The following is a 20,208-nucleotide window of genomic DNA, read 5'->3' as shown; positions in this document are numbered from 1 at the left end:
CCCGGTGTTTGCCGAGTGCCTCCCGTTTGACACTCGGCAAACCCGCCGTTACCCGACGCCGTCAGTTCGAAATTCGCCGAGTACATCTTTTCGCCGAGTGTTCTTGGCCGTCGGCAACATGTTTGCCGAGTGTCCGAGTTTTGACACTCGGCGAACTAGTGTTTGCCGACACAACATTTGCCGTGTACTCTTTGCCGAATGTTACACTCGGCAAAGGCTTTGCCGAGTGTTTTGAGGCCTTTGCCGAGTGCCCCAGGCACTCGGCAAAGGTTCTGTTTCCCGTAGTGTTTGTAGATCTAAACCATGGGCCGGATGCATTTCTTTTTTACAAAAGAGCAGGGCACTCGGCAAAGGTTCTGTTTCCCGTAGTGTTTGTAGATCTAAACCATGGGCCGGATGCATTTCTTTTTTACAAAAGAGCAACAGAGAACAGAGGTTCAATATTCTCCTCTGCGACGCCCCTATAAAAGCTAGGGATTGCAAAGATGCGCAGACGGCAATTGCCAACACCACCACAAATACACACTTCACTGTCTCATCTCTCAATAACCGGCGGCAATGTTCCTACTCCTCTCCGGCATCGTCCTACCTCTCATACTACTACTGCTAACCGTCTCCAAGAACCTCAAGCCACACTACAATGGACACTCGCACCCTCCTTCACCATGGCCACGTCTCCCGCTCGTACGGAACTTCTTCTGCCACCCTCCTACAATGGCTTCCCTCGCCGAGGTTCTTCGCCGCCTCCACGCTGCCCACGGGCCCGTCGTGTCTCTCTGGGTCGGCGGCAAGCCAGCCATCTTCATCAACCACCATGACATCGCGCGCCGCGCCCTCGTCCACATGGGTACCACCTTCGCGCGCCCACCGTCCTGCGTCATGGCACTCTGGAGTTAACAGCCATGGCGTCAACAGCGCCACCTATGGCAGCCGCTGGGGCCTCCTCCGCCGCAACCTTAGCTCCCACCTCGCCGGAGAGCATGTCGTGGGCGTGCTCCGGTCATCCGTCTACAGGCTCGTCAAGAACCTCGAGTCAGCCGCTGCAGGGGAGCACGGCGGTACGGTGTCGTCGTCACCCCATCGGAGACGTTCCGGCATACCGTGTTCGGCTTCTTCACCGCACTTTGCTTCGGCGAAGGGGTCGAGGAGGACACGCTCCGGCGTTTGCGAGGCCTGCACGTCGAGATCATATCGCTCATCGTCGAGCTAGACGCGTTCCACCTTATGCCCGTGTTCCTCCAGGTCGTGTGCTACTTTCCCAGGTGGAGGAAGCTCTTGGAAGCTCAAAGGAGGCACCATGACCTGGTCACCAGTATCACCAGTTTTCGCCAGAGAAGGCGAGAGGAGGGTGTTGGATCCGACGCGGCAGAGCCTAGGTGCTACGTGGACACCCTTTTGGAGCTCGGACTTGGAGAAGAGGAGAAGGTGAGCCTGTGCTGGGAGTACATGAACGCCGTGGTGAAGAGACCACGACCACGGCACTCGAGTGGATCATGGCACGCCTTGTGCTCCACCAGGAAATCCAGCAAAAGCTTCGGAGCGACATTATTGCTAGGCGAGCTAGCGGCAACCACATCGGTAAGCAGGGGAGGCCATTCGTGGAGGCCGTGGTGCTCGAAGCCCTGCGTCTTCACCGGTCGGCGCAATACCTCCTGGCGCACACCACGGACAAGGACGTTACCCTCGACAAATATGTGATACCCAAGGGCTCCATTGTGAACTTCGGTGTGGCTAGCATTGGACGGGATGCCAGTTTGTGGACTGACCTCAACCTGTTCAGGCCTGAGCGATTCGTGGAAGGCGGAGAAGCCTCCGGTGTCCGTTCTACCACTGGGGGCGGCGGCGGGCCGGAGACGATGAAGATGATACCATTCGGTGCCGGGCGAAGGGCGTGCCCTGGAGCAGAGTTTGCTATGACGGTGTTGCAGAAGTTTGTCGATGATTTGGTCAGGCGGTTTCGAGTGGATTCCGGTTGCTAGTGGCGTCGACATGACAGACAAAACGACTGGTTCTAATAGACAAACAGCGTTATGGGCACATGTCAAGTGGTAAGCCTACCAATTTTTTTTAAATAAAAGTTGTAAGAGCAAGACCGCTAATCTTACTCTTAATATCTTTTTTAGAAAAAAAAGAAAAAAAATGAACTCCAACAGTCCACCAAAACTTCCTTGAAAAGTTGGCGAAGCGAAAAACACCCCCTCACCCCGTATATTTTTGCACCGGCGGTCTTCCTCTGTTCCCACACCCCCTTCTCACGCTCTTTTTTTTCCATGCTCCTCTCCCAGCGCCTGTTCCAGGCGGCGGCGGACAAGCTCCTCTCCCGACGGCGGCCCTCCCCACTCCAGCGACGGCGAGGGGCGAAGGGCGGCGGCGTCCTGTTGAGCCGGCTGAGCAGGCGGCGGCGACGGCCCTCCCCACTCCGGCGCGCCCGTCCTCTCCTGGCGGTGGCCATCCCCACTCCGGCGGAGGCCCTCCTCTCCCGGCGGTGGCGGCGCCCTGTCGAGTCGGCTGAGCAGGCAGCGGCGGCAGCCCTCCCGCGACGCTCTCCCTCCACCCCTGCGCGGCCCCCGCGCCGCCACGCACCGCGCTGCCCCGCTCCCGTGACTGCTTCGCGCCCGGCACCCGTCCGTCTCCCACCCGCCGCGACACTTTGGTAGTCTCCGTCGAGCCGTTGCTGTCGACTCCGAGCAACAAGGCTCCCCCGAGCCTCCCGAGTAGGTATGATTCCCTGATTCCCTCCTGTCGCACACCACTCCATGGCATATGCGCGGAGAATTCTTTCTTATCATAACACTTCTTTCAGACGTCTGAGTAATTTTGCTGTAATAGGATTCACACTCAAAGGACAATGATGGAAAGGAAGACGGTAGGCATCTGAGGACTTGTTTCTTTTTCACGATAAAGACTAATAGAATTGCATATCTATTTTCATAAGATGATGGGTGTATTCTGTCAATATGCAGGCAGTTCTCAGAATGGCATACCTTATTCAGCCTGAGAAGATCAATGGGTACAGTCCCTCGACATGTATTTGCTTATCTTTATGAAGTATAATAATTATACTAAAATCTTGATCTTCGAGGATATGTCTTGTTTAGTTGGTACAGTATTTCTTGCTTTGTAGAACCAAATACTGTTTTTTTATATTCACTGTATTGATAGTGCTATTCTAGATAACCATTTTGAAGTAGCAATTCCAGAGACAAACTATTTGATGCCCTGTTGTTTCCATTTTCCATGTTCAGCTAAAAATTTCCTGGGTTCCTCTGAACACCGTCCTTTAAACTTAGTAAACAACAAAAGAATAGCTAGCAGCAAGCTATAGGGTCTTCACACTGATTTTTAATTTGTGGTTGGTGGATGAGTTATGGGGATCATCTTTTGAAATGCTCAATCTTATTTTTTCTTTGTGTGTGGTAAACATAATCTACTAATAAGGATATGAATGAGCAGAACGACGGCGATGGCAGTGGCCACCAGAAGCAGCCTGATTCCGATGCCCAACCTGGCAACGAGTCTTGACCTGTTTAGCCTAGGATTGTTGTAACACGGCATTGCCATTTATTTTCTCGAACAAATATTGAACAGAAAATAGGACAAGGGCTGTCTATGAGATTGGGCCGCCATCTTGGATACAGAAAGAGATGAACAACAACTCAATAGCAAAGCATCTTGTAAGAATAATATTTTTTCATGTGTAATGTTGAGGAAGAAGTACAAGAACTACCTGAAGGCGATAGTGGACAAGCTTGTCAGTAACGTAAGAATAACTTTTGCATGCTTTATACTAAGTTTCACACTAGATCCAGTGCTAACTATGGTGGTTTGCATATGGACTAGGTCATTATTTTCTATTGCTTTTTCAGGCACAAGCTAACAGCAGGCTCAAGCGAATCCTTGAGGAAACAAGAGAGGCTGATGGTGAAAGTGATATACGAGAGAGGATGCAGAGACTGAAAGTGTGTGTACACTTGCTTGTACTATCAGGGACTATCATTTACTTTCTTTACAGAGTTCGATCGAAGCAGTTCCTGACGGTCCCCATTTCATGTGTTTTTACTACCACGGCACTGAGCACTGATCTCTCGCTGTTGCTCTGTTTGATATTGAACAGTAAAGCCATTTAGAAATTTCAGACTTGTTCTGTTATGACAATGATGGCTTGTTTGGTTTGGTAATTCAGTGATGCTTTATGTGGTGTTCTGAAGCAAACTGCTTGGTTTGCCTTGTAATGTCAGGCAGTATAATTTTGCACTCTACAAACTTAAGAGACAGTATGCAAACATCCAATAAATTAGCAGTAATATACCAACAAATTGTTTATGTTTGTATGGTTTATCTCAAATTACAAAAAAATTATAACGTAGCAAAAATTATTTAAAGTAACAATTACTATGAACTATAGGCAATCATTTGTAGAGGTCTGAATGATGTTGCTACAGGTGCTCAATGAGGTCATCTTGAAGCTGACTGTGAATATCTTTGTCCCTTATATTCTTGTAATTTTTAATAAACTTCTCAAGTTTACGTGTTTCATCGTGAGAAATCTTCACCTTTTCTCCCACCCCATCATAATTTAAATCATCTTCCTCACCACGCTCATCCTCAACTATCATGTTGTGCATAATGACACAAGCCCTCATGATTTGTCCGATGGTGTCTTGATCCCAAAATCGAGCTGCCCCCTAACGATAGCGAAATGAGACTGTAGAACCCCAAACGCTCGTTCCACGTCCTTCCTACAAGTTTCTTGGGCAGTTGCAAAATATTTCTTCTTGTTACCTTGTGGTTCAGGTATGCTCTTCACAATTTTGGCCCACGAGGGATATATGCCATCAGCAAGATAATAACCCATTGTATATTTATTATCATTAATGGTATAATTCACCTTTGGAGCTTGACCTTCAGCTAGCCGTGCGAATAAAGAAAACCGGTGCAAAAAGTTGATGTCGTTGTGGGAACTAGGCATCCCAAAGAAAGCATGCCAAATCCAAAGATCTTTATCTGCAACAGCTTCAAATATAATTGTAGGCTCATGCACATGCGCGGTATACATACCTTGCCATGCCGAAGGACAATTTTTCCACCTCCAATGCATATAATCAATCGACCCAAGCATACTAGGAAAACCTCTACTCTCTCCAATGGCAAGTAATCTAGTAGTATCATCTTCATTAGGTGATCTCAAGTACTCATCTCCAAAAATCTCAACAACAGCACTGACAAACCTTCTTAGACTCTCAATAGCAGTTTTCTCACCAATACGGACATAATCATTTGTAGCATCAGCTGCTACTCCATAAGTTAACATCCAAAATGCTGCAGTAATCTTTTGCAGACTAGAAAGGCTAAGTACACCGGCAGCGTTTCTTTTCTGCAAGAAATATTCATCGTGTTGCTCTACGGCATTCCATATGCGTACACACATTCGAAACCTGCATGTCAAGATGTATAATATGAATTTTTTGAAAAAATGGTCCAAATAAATCTATTGTTTACATACCGTCGTCTAAAATAACTATGTCCATACGTAGGATCATCTGAAAAATAATCTTGATACAACATTTGATGCTCTGCCTGTCTGTCTCGCTGAAGTACTTGATGACCTATGATAGAACCATGATGTTTTGTTTCATCATCGGACTCATTCGCATTCATGGCCACATGAGTAACAGAGATTAAGAAATCATCATCGTCATCATCTGACGACGAATCCAGCACCAGATGCATCGAAAGGCTTCGTCGACTCATAGCGATCCCTTTTTACCTATCTCCAATTATAGTTGGAGATCGAAGGAACTGTTTTTCCAAGTTATTGGCGGCGACAAAAACATCATTACGATAAAATCCTCATTATAGCCGTCAAAGCTGATCGCCACAAAAAAAACAAAATGAAAATGATGCTGCGAAGTTAATCATTACTTTGATCCAGCGCAGTGCACGGAGGATGCAGGACGCAGGCCTGCCGGCATCAGGAATGCCGTGCAGGGGCTGCCGGAGTCAGTCCACCGTGCGCAGGGGGTGGCAGCGTGAGACCTCCGTGCGCACGGGTAGCCGGCGTGATAGGGTACCGGAGGAGGATTTTGACGGGCTCTGGACAGGTACTAGAGAAAAAAAATCAACAATCAACTGATACTAATGGGCTCAATCTGATGATGTGGTCTCTTTTGAATTAATGGAGAGTAGTTTTTAGCGATCTGTTGTGGGCTGATATGTTTTTTGAAAAAAAAATTTAGCATAGCCCTCAATACCTTGTTTTGGGGAAGAATTTTTTGAAGAACTCTTGGAGTTGCTCTGAGCCTAGCTAAGTTGTGGCCTTGTGGGTACTCTGTACTAACCGCTCAAAAATTGTAGGTACCATCCAGTATCCACACGAGAAATTCACATCTTTGACACACTTTTCGTTGGGCTTAGCAAGTTTGATACTATCAAGATTAACTTCACAAAATTGACACTATCATCATGTACACGTGTTTGTTTTAGGCACTCATGTTTAGTTCGCTATATTGAAGGAAATATGATACTACAATGCAATTTTCTAGCTTTCTTCTCTTTTTTTTTCTCGTCTGTTTCCATTAATATCGGCTGAAGGAAGAGGAAGGGAGATGAGCCCCTGTTTCATGCTGCGCTGGTTGAGTTGGTTATTGTTGAATAGTTTTGGCCTTTTGGGAAGGCTACGTGGTATCATTGACAGTAACACGTTGTGGTGACAGATATCATCTCGCTAATCACGTGGAAGGCTACGTGAGAAACTGACAGCAGCCTCTTGCAGAACAAATTTTGTCAAAGTTGAACAAATTTCTTAGAATAAATCTAATGTGAAATGTAAAAAAAGAAAAACAGAAGGAGGGCATTGGCCGCCTCGGTAGCTGACGAAATTAAATCCTCCGGCTCTTAAATACGAGCTATAATGTCTTCAGAGATTATGGCGGTAGGCTTCACTAATGCTGTATCGGAACAATATTTGTTGAAATTAGTAGTTTATATGGTAATTAAGGGCAGTCTCAGCCTACAGTGTTCATGAATAGTGTCTGCCACATAAACACAATACACTCTACGACCTATTAATTTTTAATGAGGAGCTTTAATAAACTCATCATCTCTTCTTTTAACCAATCATAATTGTTCTTCATCAATCATGAAGATACTATCATCTCCCAATGCAAAATTTGATAGTGTCTAATGCATCAGTTCTCGTGTAGAAACTAGGTCTTGCATACGATCTAGTTTCTTCATCTCTTCATTCTCTCATTTAATATAAATAATGCCACATAACCTAAAAGTTCTATGCGGTAATATAATTAATGATATGGAAACCAAGGGACTGCCCTAATTGACCGATGACCTAAAAGTTCTATGCGGTAATATAATTAATGATATGGAAACCAAGGGACTGCCCTAATTGACCGATGAGTGCATGCAACTATACACCAACAAAGGACATTTCTACTCTAAAAATAAAATACAGGACTTTTCTAATTACAGATACGAGGGAACATGATATGGTGTTCTGTAGTATACATCACTGACTAGTTCATGCATATGTACAACCGGGACTAGAGCCCCCCTCCTTCGGTGGCATATTTTTTAACCTGGGACTCAATGCACTTTAGTCACGGGTCCAACGTTATGGATGGAAGGTCAGTTCTTTACTAGTGCTTGAAGCCGTCAGTAGCTACGAGCATCAGGAAGGAACATTGTGCATTATATGTACTTTGATTGTCATGTATGGGCATAGTCTTAATAGATACGTCTCGCGATTTAGCCTTTATTTATGCAATTACTTTTATAATTAATCTATATTTAATACTCCTGGTTGGACTCCTAACGTTTGATGTGATAGATTAAAGTTTAGTCCGCATGATCCAAACACCGGCGGGTGCTGCACTCACAGCACGCAAAATTAAACTCGATCTGCTGGTCGATCGTACAGCTAGCCCAGTCATGCCTCGTGTGCCGCAAGTGCAACGGATCGATCGGAGGAGGCGTTGCATTGAGTTGAGCCCCTGTTCGATCGGAGCAGGCCGCACGCGCGGGGGACACCGAGAAGGACTGCAAGTAGCAGCCAAGTTCGGTCGATCTTTTCTCCGGCCCTCCCGTCCCGCGCGATATGAAGCTAAGAGCTGATCGAACTTGCATGCATGTGCAAGTCGTAGAGGAAGCGTGCGTACGTTATCAAAGAGCATGCATCTTTAATTTGTGACGAGGCCAAGAAGGCATGAGCGGCTTCCGCCCCAACGCGGTGCGCGTAGAGGGCTCCTCGTGAGTCTCGTGTCTCAATGGCAACAACTTGAGCGGTTGAGCCACGCGGCCCACGCCCACGACCCACCCCGCCCGGGGCGCGCGGGTTCGCGCAGCAGCAGGCCGGGCATGAGCGGCTACCGTCCCGTCCCGACTCCCGACTGCACCGTCAGGCAACACTGTCCGGCCGGCCCATCACTTGGCTTCTTCCACAACACGTACATACGTACGTATCTAGCTCGCAGACGAGCATCACCAAACCACTAAAGACGAAGCACCTCGCCGTGCTAGCAGGCGTCCTGGCGCTGGCGCTGCTGGAGCCGGCGACCCGTCGGCAACTTCATTGATGCCGCACTATCTCATTTGTTTGGCTTACTCCAGTATCTCATAAAAACAAATAATTCACGGAGAAAAAAGAGACGCCATACATGTTCATAGACATGGGAGCATTATATTAGCCAATGAGTTGATCACTCGCTCGAACAGCAAAAAATGTTTACAGCCGCACTATTTAACATACGGAGCATGGGTCAGTGGCTGGTGCATTCGAATACTAGCAAATCATGCTAAAAGAAGCAATACTAGCCAGCAACTCATCCAGATCGTCCTCATCTCTCACCATTTTGTCATGCATAACCACCGTTGCCGCTACAAATTTTCGAAGAAGAGAGGCATAACTCTCGTTTGACATACTGATATGCGCCTGCTGAAATTGAGCAGCACATGCCTGCTGCCCTTCATGTGAATGGTTCAGTTTGTCCTTCAGCTCCACGTACTGCGGCGCTGCAAGACCATCAGGGAGGCAGCAGTCAATTCAATGAAGGGATCAACCGATAGGAAATAGGGAAACAACAGGCTTAATTTCCGTTAGGAAATAGGAAAAAACCGATCCGGGCTCGGAGTCTGTTTGGGTCTGACAGCCGTTCGACCGAGTCGGACCTGCAGAAAGCAACAGTAAAAACGAGTCCGGCTACCTGTACATCGACGGCGCCTACCTGGCCGGGGACGGTGCGGGTCGGCGGAGCAGGCGGCTACCTTCACCTGGGTCGCAACTGCTGGCCACCGGAGCTTACCGAGTGCCCGTTCGCTTGCTCAGGCGCTCCATGCGCTTGGCCGCGGTGAGCCGACGACGATTCATGTTGACGGAGGCCGGTGGCCGAAGAACGTGAAGCTAGATAGCCAAACGAGGAAGACTGGCAGTAGAGAGGAGCAAGTAACATTTACCTAGTTGATGGTAGAATATTACATTTTGTAACTCAAGCATTATTATTACAACATTTTCATTATTGTTTGTTGGATTGAACAAAGCAAAAGAAGTGATATTATGTTCCTCTTCCTATATATTATTACTGATTGGAATGATCCATCCAGCAGCTTACTGACAGGCATTTACTCATTTAGTATTGACCATGTTATTAGAGCAGGCTACTTTTTTCTGTTTTGACAGGCATGCCTAGCGGATGAAATAGTGATTACCACTTTGCTGGTAATAATTAAGCTCATTGTTTTCTTCAGAAATGCCAGTAGGCTCATCTACTTGGTGCGCTTTGGTCATTGCATACGTTTACGTGCTATCATATTTTTGTAGTCGAGCTTCTCTCTTCACTACAGGAAATGATTTGATAGGCAATATATATTTCATTTACGTCACAAAAACTGAAAACAAGAAGGCTCTTCGACACATATGTTTCGCAACTTTGTATGCAAAGGAATGACGTGTCTCAACTCGCGTACGTTCCTCTCCACGCTGCATGTTGCAGAGCATGGTGAGTAGCAAGGAAGTCCCTTGCAGTTCCCTCTTGGCATCTTCTGGGTTCATAATTGCATTTGAATTGCTGTTTGAACCTCGATCACAGCCTCACTCAGCACCAAATGATTGGTATCAACAAGCTCCACTTCAAGGTGATCATTGGTCACAAACATGGAGTTCAAGATGCCCTCGTCTACAGCTCTAAATCTTTATTTGAAGCTTATTTGGTTTACTCCAAAATCCCATTGAATAAAGAAGCAACTCATTTGGTGAAGAAAAACAAGAACATTGCTAATGAGCAACCAGCAACAGCAGCTTATGCTCCAAACCATTTATATCAAGGAGCGTGTATTGCCAAAAGCTCATATCTATTTTGCCTTGCTCTCATGCATTTGTTATCAGACAACAAGCAGCTCGTATTGGTAGCTTTCTTTCATGTACTGACAGCGCTGTCACAGTTTAATAATGAGAACCCAGTTTGCAAAATCCATTTCATCTAGGTACAAGTAAGTGTACCTCATGCATTTTCTGGTGGTGGACTTTTCGTGGAAGCTTGGTCCTCTGCCATTGGCGTGTGTTTTTTTTATGAAATGGGACTTATATATTAAGAAAAAGAGAGGAGGTACAAAGCAACTCTGTCACGAAACAAACACTTTGCCACTCGGTAATGATAAACCTTCTTTTTTAAAACACATAGAGAAGCAAACACTTATTCATGCACGTGTACTCTTACCCGTGTGAATTGAATTGAGCGCAATATATCTATAGCCGCCACATACATTCTGTCTACTCCAATGTAAGTTCCATTTTCACCTCGTGCGTCCTCTTTGTCGGAATGTTCGTTCTCTCAGCGGAGCACACAGGAAGGCAGGAACAAAGCGTGTGATGAACTCGATAGCCCGCCGGACTCATGAGTGGATTAGCGGATCATGCTAACGGGCCTCTGGAGTCTGGAGCACGTGAATTTCACTGGAATTTGAAAGTTCCGTGCTCTGAATTGCTCAGTTTGGATGTGCATGTACGCAGCAGATTTGGGAGTACAACTAACTATTTCTACGGTAGTGTGATGGTTGGACAGAAGTAATTTTGTTAACAAACTTGCTCGTTCTGCAGTTTCTACATGTTTCAGCATTATAATCCAAAAAATAACCATGCCTCAGGAAATCAGCCGACCAGGGACCGTAGTTGACGGCTTGGGTTCTCAAGGCTGGTGCGCGGGTTTGGTGGTGGCTTTGGAACCTGCCTGGCGTGGCGATCGGCACTGGGCCGTGTCCAGGTCCAGGCTCAAGTGTCGTGGTCGGTCAGCAGGAAGGCCGTGCAGAGGAAATTAAATCGGCTAATTGGCAGGCTTAGCTTCTCATCATCCCGTCAACGTGTCAAACGCTTCAATTCTGACTCAGATCATGCATGTGTAAATATCATAATTCATAATTCATAGAACTAAAACTTTATATTAATTAAAGACCCATGAACACTACTGCAACATGCTAAAGAGATCAAATACTATATCTTAAAGTCCTAAACCTTGCTATACTCCTACGTGCTAACAATGCCGACATATGACAACTCTACCGAACCTAGATATAATTTGCCACCATCTCTCTCCACCACCTCGGTCGGCCTCACGTTCTTGGGTCCCTTCATCTCTTGCAGCTTCTCACCATCAGCACCGATTCTAATGGCGAGTAAATGTCTATCCATACCAAACGGAAGTTCGTATTTCTCCCGATGCAGTGCCACCCAGTATCCTCCTTTCCCGTCGGGCCTCACATTGTCCGGATACCCTGGGAGGTCAGCAAACGGCTCTGATGTGTTGGCCTTGGGCCCTCGGATCCAATACCTCATTAGCTTGCATGGTCCTGTTAGCGCGACGACAAGGTGAGTCCTATCAGCGCTGATGGCAATGCCATTGGGGTACGTCACGCCGGACTGTAGCACGGTGACCTTATTAGTTCGTGGATCATATTTCATGATGCGCCCTGTCGAGTCTCCAGATGTGGTGACCATCTGATGTTGCGCCCGTGTATATGTCTTGCTACTATCGGTAAAATAGACATCACCGGTGACTTGATCAATGTCCACGCCGTTCGTAAAGCGTAGTGGTGCGCCACCGGCCTCCGTCGCGAGCACCGTCGCTTCTCCACCGTTGGGCCCGACACGCATCAGACCCATGTAGGCGTCGGCAATGTAGAGGTTCCCAGAATTGTTGTGGAACCGGAGGCCAAGCGGTCGGCCGCAAGAGCTCTCCATGGCGATTGCCGGAAGCTCAGAGAAGTCGTCGCAGTTGTTCTTGGTGTAGCTGGGACTGTACGCGAACGTCTTCCACCCGGCACCTTCGCCGTCGTACTTGAGGACGCGGCCGTCCGAGATGCTGACGTATGGGCCGGCGCCGTGCGCGTCGAAGGCGACGCTCTCGGGGCCGATCAGATCATCGGGTAGCTGCAGTCGCTGGGTCTTGCTTCCGTCGATGGCCTTGGCTACGGCGGCCATGGCAGCCGAGGGCAGGAGCAGCAAGATGGCAAGCAAGATCGCGAGCAAATGCAGCTTCGACGTGATCCGCTTCATGGTTGCTACTCCGGCGGTCCGGCCGGTGAGTATGTTCTCTTGCTGTTTTTTTTTTCTCGAAGGACGCTCTTGATATTGTTGGCTGATCGTTGCTATGCTTTTGGTTTGATTTGTTGGAGAACGGCCTCCCCTGCCTCCTGTTTTTATTGGGGCTTCTTCAGGTGCGCAGTCGGAGTCGGCGTCACAACTCACAAGTCACAACCCAGCCGGTGAGCGGACTCCGAGTCTCTCTCTTGGAAGGGAAACAGGAAGCTGAATAGAAACGCCGTCGGACTCCGAGTTCGTATCGCACGGGCGAATACGTCCGACACGGAAGCTGATGCCGGCCGTTTTCAGACCAAGAGAAGCAGGGATTCTCACAGAGAGGGCTATCCTTGCTTTAGGCTTTAGCAGAACTATACTTTCGTCGCTGCAGGGACGATCACTTTCAGTTCTTCCCCTTGCCCTGTGCTCTCATCGCATCGCCTTCACAAGGAACAGCTACCGGTGATTTTAAGTTTTGTAGGATGCGACGACCGATTTTTCCTAAGCTGGACTGTTGCCTTTTCTTTTTTTCCCCCTGTAGGTCGGAATTGTTAAGTGTCATCCGTTAAGGGAAACTTTGCTTCCATAGAAACTTCCGTAAACAATTTCCTTGTGCTAAAAACATAGAAATGTGACTTGGGTTGGGTTTAGTGTTGCGTGAATTGACAGATGTGTTTTCACTTTGCAGCAGCTGAATGAAAGGCTGACGATTCCCGGCACATTTTCGTGCCTGAAGCCAAGTGAATTTGGCATCAGAACCGATGGCCCGAGCCTCGAAAGAAACCTCTCGATTATCTTGCAACGGTAGCGTCAAAAGAAATCACTACCCTAGCCGAGGTAGGTTAGAAATTACGATAACAATCAAAAAAGAAAAAAATATCCTACTATTACATTTAATAAAAGGAAAATTCCATACTGTTTGTCGTTAGATTTTATTTACATTCTCTTCAACCTTTTGAAATTTTAGACAACTTCTCATCAATTTCTTACAGTGTTCCCGTTGACCAGGTTTAAAGTCGCTTGTTGACCGGGTTTAAAGTCGCTTATGTACACGTAAACACATTAACAGATAGCATACAGAGAGCATACATAATCTTCTCATTGCAGTTGATGTATTTTATTGCAGGGTGGTGTTTCTTAGATGGATTATAGTCGGTACCTGCCAAGAATCGTTGCCATGCACACAAGTTTTGCTTCACTTCTGCAAAAAACTGTATGAGGCAGTGGTCTTGGTCTTCATTTCTCCTTATAAATGTGTGCCTCCCAACATGTCTTTGTTCAGTGATAGCTTCACTTTCCATCGTCATATTATAGTCTTCATGGGTCGATGCAAGAGTACACCACCAATTGAGACTTTGATTTACATACTTGTTATCAGTCATGAGACATTGGAGATAGCCAACTAAATAAGTATATGATGTTAATCAACGAATACATTAAGATAGAGGATGCTGACCACAATTCGGTCCCCGAGCTCCCTTCCACTCTTTGTTAAACTAAATACCTTACAGCCACCGCATATATTTTCCTTTATACAAAGGAACTGTCCTGCAATGTCTAGAAAACAGACATGTATCAGCAGCAAGACGAGGCAGCCAACACACATGAGAATATGAGGTGTGATTTCCGTTACTTTGGAAGATTATAAGAAAAAGGTTTGAAGGTTGATCTCAGGAATCAGTGATAGTTTGGAACCAGCAATGTTAGCGAAAACAAATCCAGCCTAAAGATTTTCTTTTTTTTAATCTAGGTTATTTTAAATGTCTGTATGGACTTGGGCACCAGGTACTCGGGCGCCAGTAGTGCCCACACGATGTGCCGTATACATGAGAACACGTCAAAATTTGCATGAGCCACAGTGGTCTTTGCCAGCTTCTTATAAATGGTGAAGGTACCAACATGTATTGTTAAATGATAGCTCAAATATTTTTTTTTCCTTCTCTATCTCATGTGGCGCACTCCTACTCCACCTCATTAAGCCTCCAATCATGAGATATTGGGGAAAGCCAACTAAATATCTGCCTTCAATTATAACAAAAACTATGTAGAGCAAGAGACCGGTTACAGATTAGCGGGGTAAGTTATGTGCCCATGTTTTTGTTATTGAATGATCCGTAACTTTTTGGGACCTAGGCTAGGTATCACCCTAGCTCGTCGAATGTTAAGCTTCAACACCTTCGGCGCGAATACCTTCAAAGATTGAAGCAGATATGTTATGTTCTTTGCATTTGCTTGCAGGTGCGCAAAAGATGGATTCATTAATCGAAGGTAATACCTCTATCAAGATGACGTGGCGGCAATGATAATTACCTTCACAAGGAATTGAGCAAAGTAAAGCAAGACCATTTCAGGGGATCAATAGCTACAAAGGCAAACAGAGGACCGAAAGTCAGCAGGAAGGTAACTTGAGAAGCGTGATCCCGAGGTGGCGTGAGAAGCGTGAACCTCGAGTAGAGTTAAGTCGGATTAGAACTTTTTTTACCATTTTGTAAGGTATATTCTGCGAATGTAGTGGTTGAGCAAGTGTAATTTGGATAAAGAAAGTGGTCCTTAACCTCGCTATTAAAAGGGCGGCGCCCCCTATATACAGAGGGTCGATTTTTTAGAATAGAACCCGTAATGAGCTCTATTTGTGTTTCATTTCGTGTTAACAATTTAAGTGTTTGGTTAAGAGTTCACTCGATACCAACATATCTATTACAAATACTAATCCAGTACAAAGAAAAGAGCTCGGTGGAAGAAAATACTGACGGCTACCGAGAGATAAAACAGCATTGGGCTCACTTGCAGGGATCCAACAGCAAAAGTGGGCTTGTCACCACTCTGTAATCCTAACTATTAGTTTGAATTTGAAAGAATAATGTCCTAGCCTTCACACTTTTTTAAGGTCAACGGGAGGGGAGAAATCCCCCACCTGAATTCATTTTCGCTTTGTTCGCTTCAGCTTATCAGCCACCGAACAGTGTTTTTCTCTCACAACAAATCAGCCGTTTCAGCTTTTCAGCCGGCTTATAAGTCCAGCCGAACAGCCTTTTTATTGACCCTCACCGGCCCGGATGATTGTTTAAAGGGGTTACATAAAAGACGTTTACATTGCGTTAGTAAAAACACAGCACCATGGAGACAGACACCAGAGTCGCTCTGGGGGACTCTGCAACTACCCCAGAGTCTAGCCTCCTCCCTTGCGAGGTGTATTGTTTCTCGTAGTGTAGCCTCTTTCCTGCCGAAGATCGCATTGTTCCTCCGTTTCCACAGCTCTGCCAGCAGCACAGCAAGAGAAAGGTGGTGAAGTGCTCACTTCACTTGGTATGTGCGTTAGAGCAGACAAAGTTGCATAGTTCGCTGGTGTGTGGCTCCAATGGAAGTGCAATGTTGATGGCTTCCCAAAAGGACCTGGCAAACGGGCATCCAAACATAATGGGCACAGCCGTAGCCTTCACATTTAGGAGGTAGATTACTATATGCCAAGCCCGTGCAGCATATCATGAGAGATTAAGAAGACTTACAATAAGTTGCTGATGACACTGCCCACTGAGCTTTCGATTCTATAGCCATCAAGTCAACACTCACATTGGACTCCTGTTTGCATAATTAACCAGGTATGAGATACCGATGCCCAACAAGCTTGCTGACTCTATGGTCATCAAGTTCACACTTACACTTGACTCATGTTTGCATATCCGTGTTGATGTAGCTGGATGTATAAGTTCAGTGTCCAGTGTAATGAAACTCGTAGTAATTATATAGGTAAATAAATTTTGGACTATGTTCTCATTTCAAGGTTTTTTTTAAGTCCGCCAAAAAGAGCTTAGCATCATGTTGCTGCTGGAAATGTTACTTAGTAAGACTCACATCGACTTTTAATGTCAAGCACATGGGCAAGTGGTGAAAATCAATAAAATTTCCATTTTTGGAAAAATGGGCGGATGACTACTGAATGTTGGCCACTAAGAAATGCAGTGATGTTAGGGGCGTATGCTGTGCTAGCTGATGGTCAAATACATTCTCATAGCAGACGCATCCGAGTCTCACTAACAGGAAGAACATGCCCCGACCCCGATCCTAATGAACTTGAGGATCCTGGATTGTGCCGGCCGGCTGCGGCTGAGCAGGTCACGCGAGGCTGCTCCGTCGTAGAGTTCCATTGTTGTTGCTCGTGCGTAGTTGTGTGCAACCCGTTGGCAGCCCTGCAATGGGAGGAGCGCCGAACATAGGATGGCATGCACGCAAGTTTTTGCTTCAGTTCTGCTGAAATCAGAAATGCATGGATGGCCAACAACGGTCGACTGTCGACATGCGCGTGAGGACAGGGCAAAAATTGTGTGACCTGCTCCGTTGTGGAGTTATTCCTCCTTATAAATGGTGTGACTCACACCATGTCTTGGTTGAGCGATAGGTTGAGTCATTCATCATATTATATTTTTCATTCATGGGGCCAATGCAAGGCTACAATACTTATGTAGGATACTAGACTATCAACCCGTGCTCCCCCACGGGCTAATATTTTTTAGAAGCTATTGTATTTAAAAATTATTTAGAAATTAAACTTCTAGCTAATAATCAAAATTGTTTACCTACTACTCTCTTATTTTTCAATACTTATATAGATATGTATCTATCCAGTTGTGATTGATTTTTAATTAATAATTACTCAATGCACTTTTTCATCCATATTCATATTTTTTTCATTTTGTATCACCTCCAATCCTCCATACATTATGTTTAGCATACAAATCAATATTTTTCATCGATTTCTCACATACATGTATAAATGGTCTAAATGGTGTCACTCATCATGTGCATATACTTTAACTTAGTTTTTATTAACAATAACATAAATACATATTTAAAATCATATATTAATTTACCTTTTAACATTTCTGTATGATGCACATGAAGATAATTAGATTAAGATTTAAATGTTTACTTTAGGTACGTGGATAACATAGATAAAATTTTAGAATGACATTTTAAGTTATGCTTTATAATGATGTGTATTAGTAAATTAGATGAAGGTTATGGGGTTACTTTAGATTATTTTTTATAATAGCTGAGATCGGTAATTGAAATATAGGTTTAGAGTTTATTTTTGAATATTTTCACAATAATAGTGGTGGGTAACTTTTTAGAAAATATAATAGATCAATGGCTATGATTATTAGGGGGTGCTTGGCTCCCACATACTAAACTTTAGCACCTGTCACATCGGATGTTTGGATACTAATTAGGAGTATTAAATATAGTCTAATTACAAAACTAATTACACAGATGGAGTCTAATTCGTGAGACGAATCTATTAAGCCTAATTAGTCCATGATTTGACAATGTGATGCTACAGTAACCATTTGCTAATGATGGATTAATTAGCCTTAATAGATTTGTCTCGCGAATTAGCCCAGGGGTTCTGCAATTAGTTTTATAATTAGCTCATGTTTAGTCCTCCTAATTAGCATCCGAACATCCGATGTGATACGTGCTAAAGTTTACAACATGGTATCCAAACACCCCCTTAGAGTTTACAGGATTGATGTTTGACGTTTTTAATTTTATGAGAATTTATCTCTTTTTTCTAGCTTGTCTTGTGGGAACTAATGCGAAGCCTCCAATGGAAAAAATGAGACTACATTGCTAAAAAACTATTACCATAAGCTAGCTCTCGTTTGTTAAATATTCAAACACACAATGCTTATGTAGATATATACTTAATATCTTCATCCAATTGTGATAGATTTTAGTTAGCAACTACTCTATAATATTTTCATCCACATTTATAATCTTTAACTTTTCACTTTGCATCGCAGGTATGCGCTTGAATTTGTTTAATGAACCTTAAGTTTGAGATACAATTTTAGCATAGAAATCTATATTCTCATCACTTTATATCCTTATAAATGGTGACACACATCATACATATAGACCTTAATTATTATATCGTATACCAATAGTGCAAGATATAGACGATTTAGAATCATATATTGCTGTATATTTTTAATTAAGGTTATTTGATTCAAATGTAGAGTTACCTCATGTTATTTTTAATAATGGCATGTGTGGGTAATATAGATGCAAATTTTAAGGGGTTTAAATTTTTTAAGTAATAGTGGTAGGCAATTCAATTGCAAATTAGGGGGTTATTTTAAATATTGTTTATAATGGCATAAAGTGGGAAATTTTGATGAAGATTAGGGGGTTACTTTAGTTTATTTTATATAATGGCAGAGGTGGGTAATTTATATATAGATTTAGGGGGTTACTTTACGCTATTTTCATAATGACATAGGTGGGTAATTTTTTAGAAAACATAATAGATCCAATGGCTATGATGATTTGAATATATCGGTTGATGGTCGGATGTTTTGCTTTTTTGTGAGAATTTTTTTAGGATTTCTCTCTTTTTTTAGAGTATCCACCTAGGAATCCTAGGTGGCTTCACCTGGAGGCTTCAAAAGGAGCCTCCAATTAGTAATAGTAAGATAGATGGTTTGTACTTTGCAAGAAGCTAGGCTTTGTAAAATAATTGAGATATTGGAGAGAACTAATTATGTAGGATATAGATGGCATGCTTTGGCCTTATGAACACAACTCTGACAGGGAAATAATTGCTCAAAGCCACATGCCACAATGCAACGCTAGGGAGCACACGGCATCCACATTATGCTTGGCTAGCTATGCTGCATACATGAAAGGTGATGAGCACAAACATGTCGTTATTTTGTTTTATAAATGGTGTAGGTACCAAGCAGACATCAGGAGATATTATGCGAATATATTTAATGATGAAATATTACAATCTTGAACAATTCCAAGCTAATGTGAAAGACTGCATGGTAAACCATCTACCCACTGAACAAACCATACTTACAACTCTGAAATTGAAAAGGTCATGTCCATTTCAAGCAAATTCTGAAGAACATGTTCATAGATGGCAGGGGGACTCGGTCATCCCTAATCACATATGCCTCATTGACAAGGAAAAGATGAGGCATCGCATGAAGTTCGTACAGATAAGACGGTAACAGTTGTAAATCTTAATAGAGTTGCATCGTATCCCAAGCCGAAACTGAACTCAATGCTAACCAACCCACAAGTTAACTTGGGGGCCAATTCTACAACAGCCAATGCACACAATGAAAGCTAAACCAGGATTGCCAATCCTAATGCACTGCCACAGTGCCACATCGCCACTTCTTTCATCGCTTCATCAAAGTACTCTTATCGGCCCATCCAGTATTGCTTGAGATTGGAGGGCCGAACGAATCGTGTGAATAGGATTGGCATGCACGCACGCGAGTATTGCTTCCAATCTGCCAAAATGGGTGGCCAACAACGGTCGACATACGTGTGACGACATGGCAAAAACTGTATGAGCCAGTGGTCTTAGTCATTCTCCTTATAAGTTATGTGCCTTCAAGCATGTCTTTATTGAGCGATAGTGTGATAGAGTCATTTTCCTTCATCATAGTGTAGTTTTCATGGGGTACTACACCACCGCTTGAGACTTTGATTTACATTCAGACTTGTTAACAGCCATGAGACATTGGAGATAGCCAACTAAATAAGTTCATGATGCTAATAAACCGATAGTTTGGGAGGCACAGAACCGACTCAAGTTCGGCCCATGAGCGCAG

The 20,208-nt window shown here is 44.4% G+C and overlaps 1 protein-coding gene and 2 pseudogenes across 1 annotated transcript; 1 reads left to right on the top strand and 2 right to left on the bottom strand.

Moving 5' to 3' along the window:
* Positions 1 to 354: 354 nt before the first annotated feature.
* LOC117851532 (cytochrome P450 89A2-like) lies at positions 355 to 4,193 on the top strand (annotated as a pseudogene).
* Positions 4,194 to 4,409: 216 nt separating this feature from the next.
* On the bottom strand, positions 4,410 to 5,730 carry LOC140222652 (uncharacterized; annotated as a pseudogene).
* Positions 5,731 to 11,216: 5,486 nt separating this feature from the next.
* Positions 11,217 to 13,272, bottom strand: LOC117853637 (protein STRICTOSIDINE SYNTHASE-LIKE 10). The gene has a single exon (XM_034735945.2). It carries the CDS (start codon positions 12,554 to 12,556, stop codon positions 11,528 to 11,530), a length of 1,029 nt encoding a protein of 342 aa, XP_034591836.1. The 5' UTR covers positions 12,557 to 13,272; the 3' UTR covers positions 11,217 to 11,527.
* Between the last annotated feature and the right edge of the window lie 6,936 nt (positions 13,273 to 20,208).

This window comes from Setaria viridis, chromosome 4 (assembly GCF_005286985.2).
Source record: "Setaria viridis chromosome 4, Setaria_viridis_v4.0, whole genome shotgun sequence".
In the NCBI taxonomy this organism is placed as follows: Eukaryota; Viridiplantae; Streptophyta; class Magnoliopsida; order Poales; family Poaceae; genus Setaria; species Setaria viridis.
Note: the sequence above shows the minus strand (reverse complement) of the source record. Positions and strands in the feature narration are given on the sequence as shown.

What these genes read in the sequence shown, in the direction of transcription:
- LOC117853637 (XM_034735945.2), bottom strand. Translation starts at nt 12,556, where the DNA reads ATGAAGCGGATCACGTCGAAGCTGCATTTGCTCGCGATCTTGCTTGCC.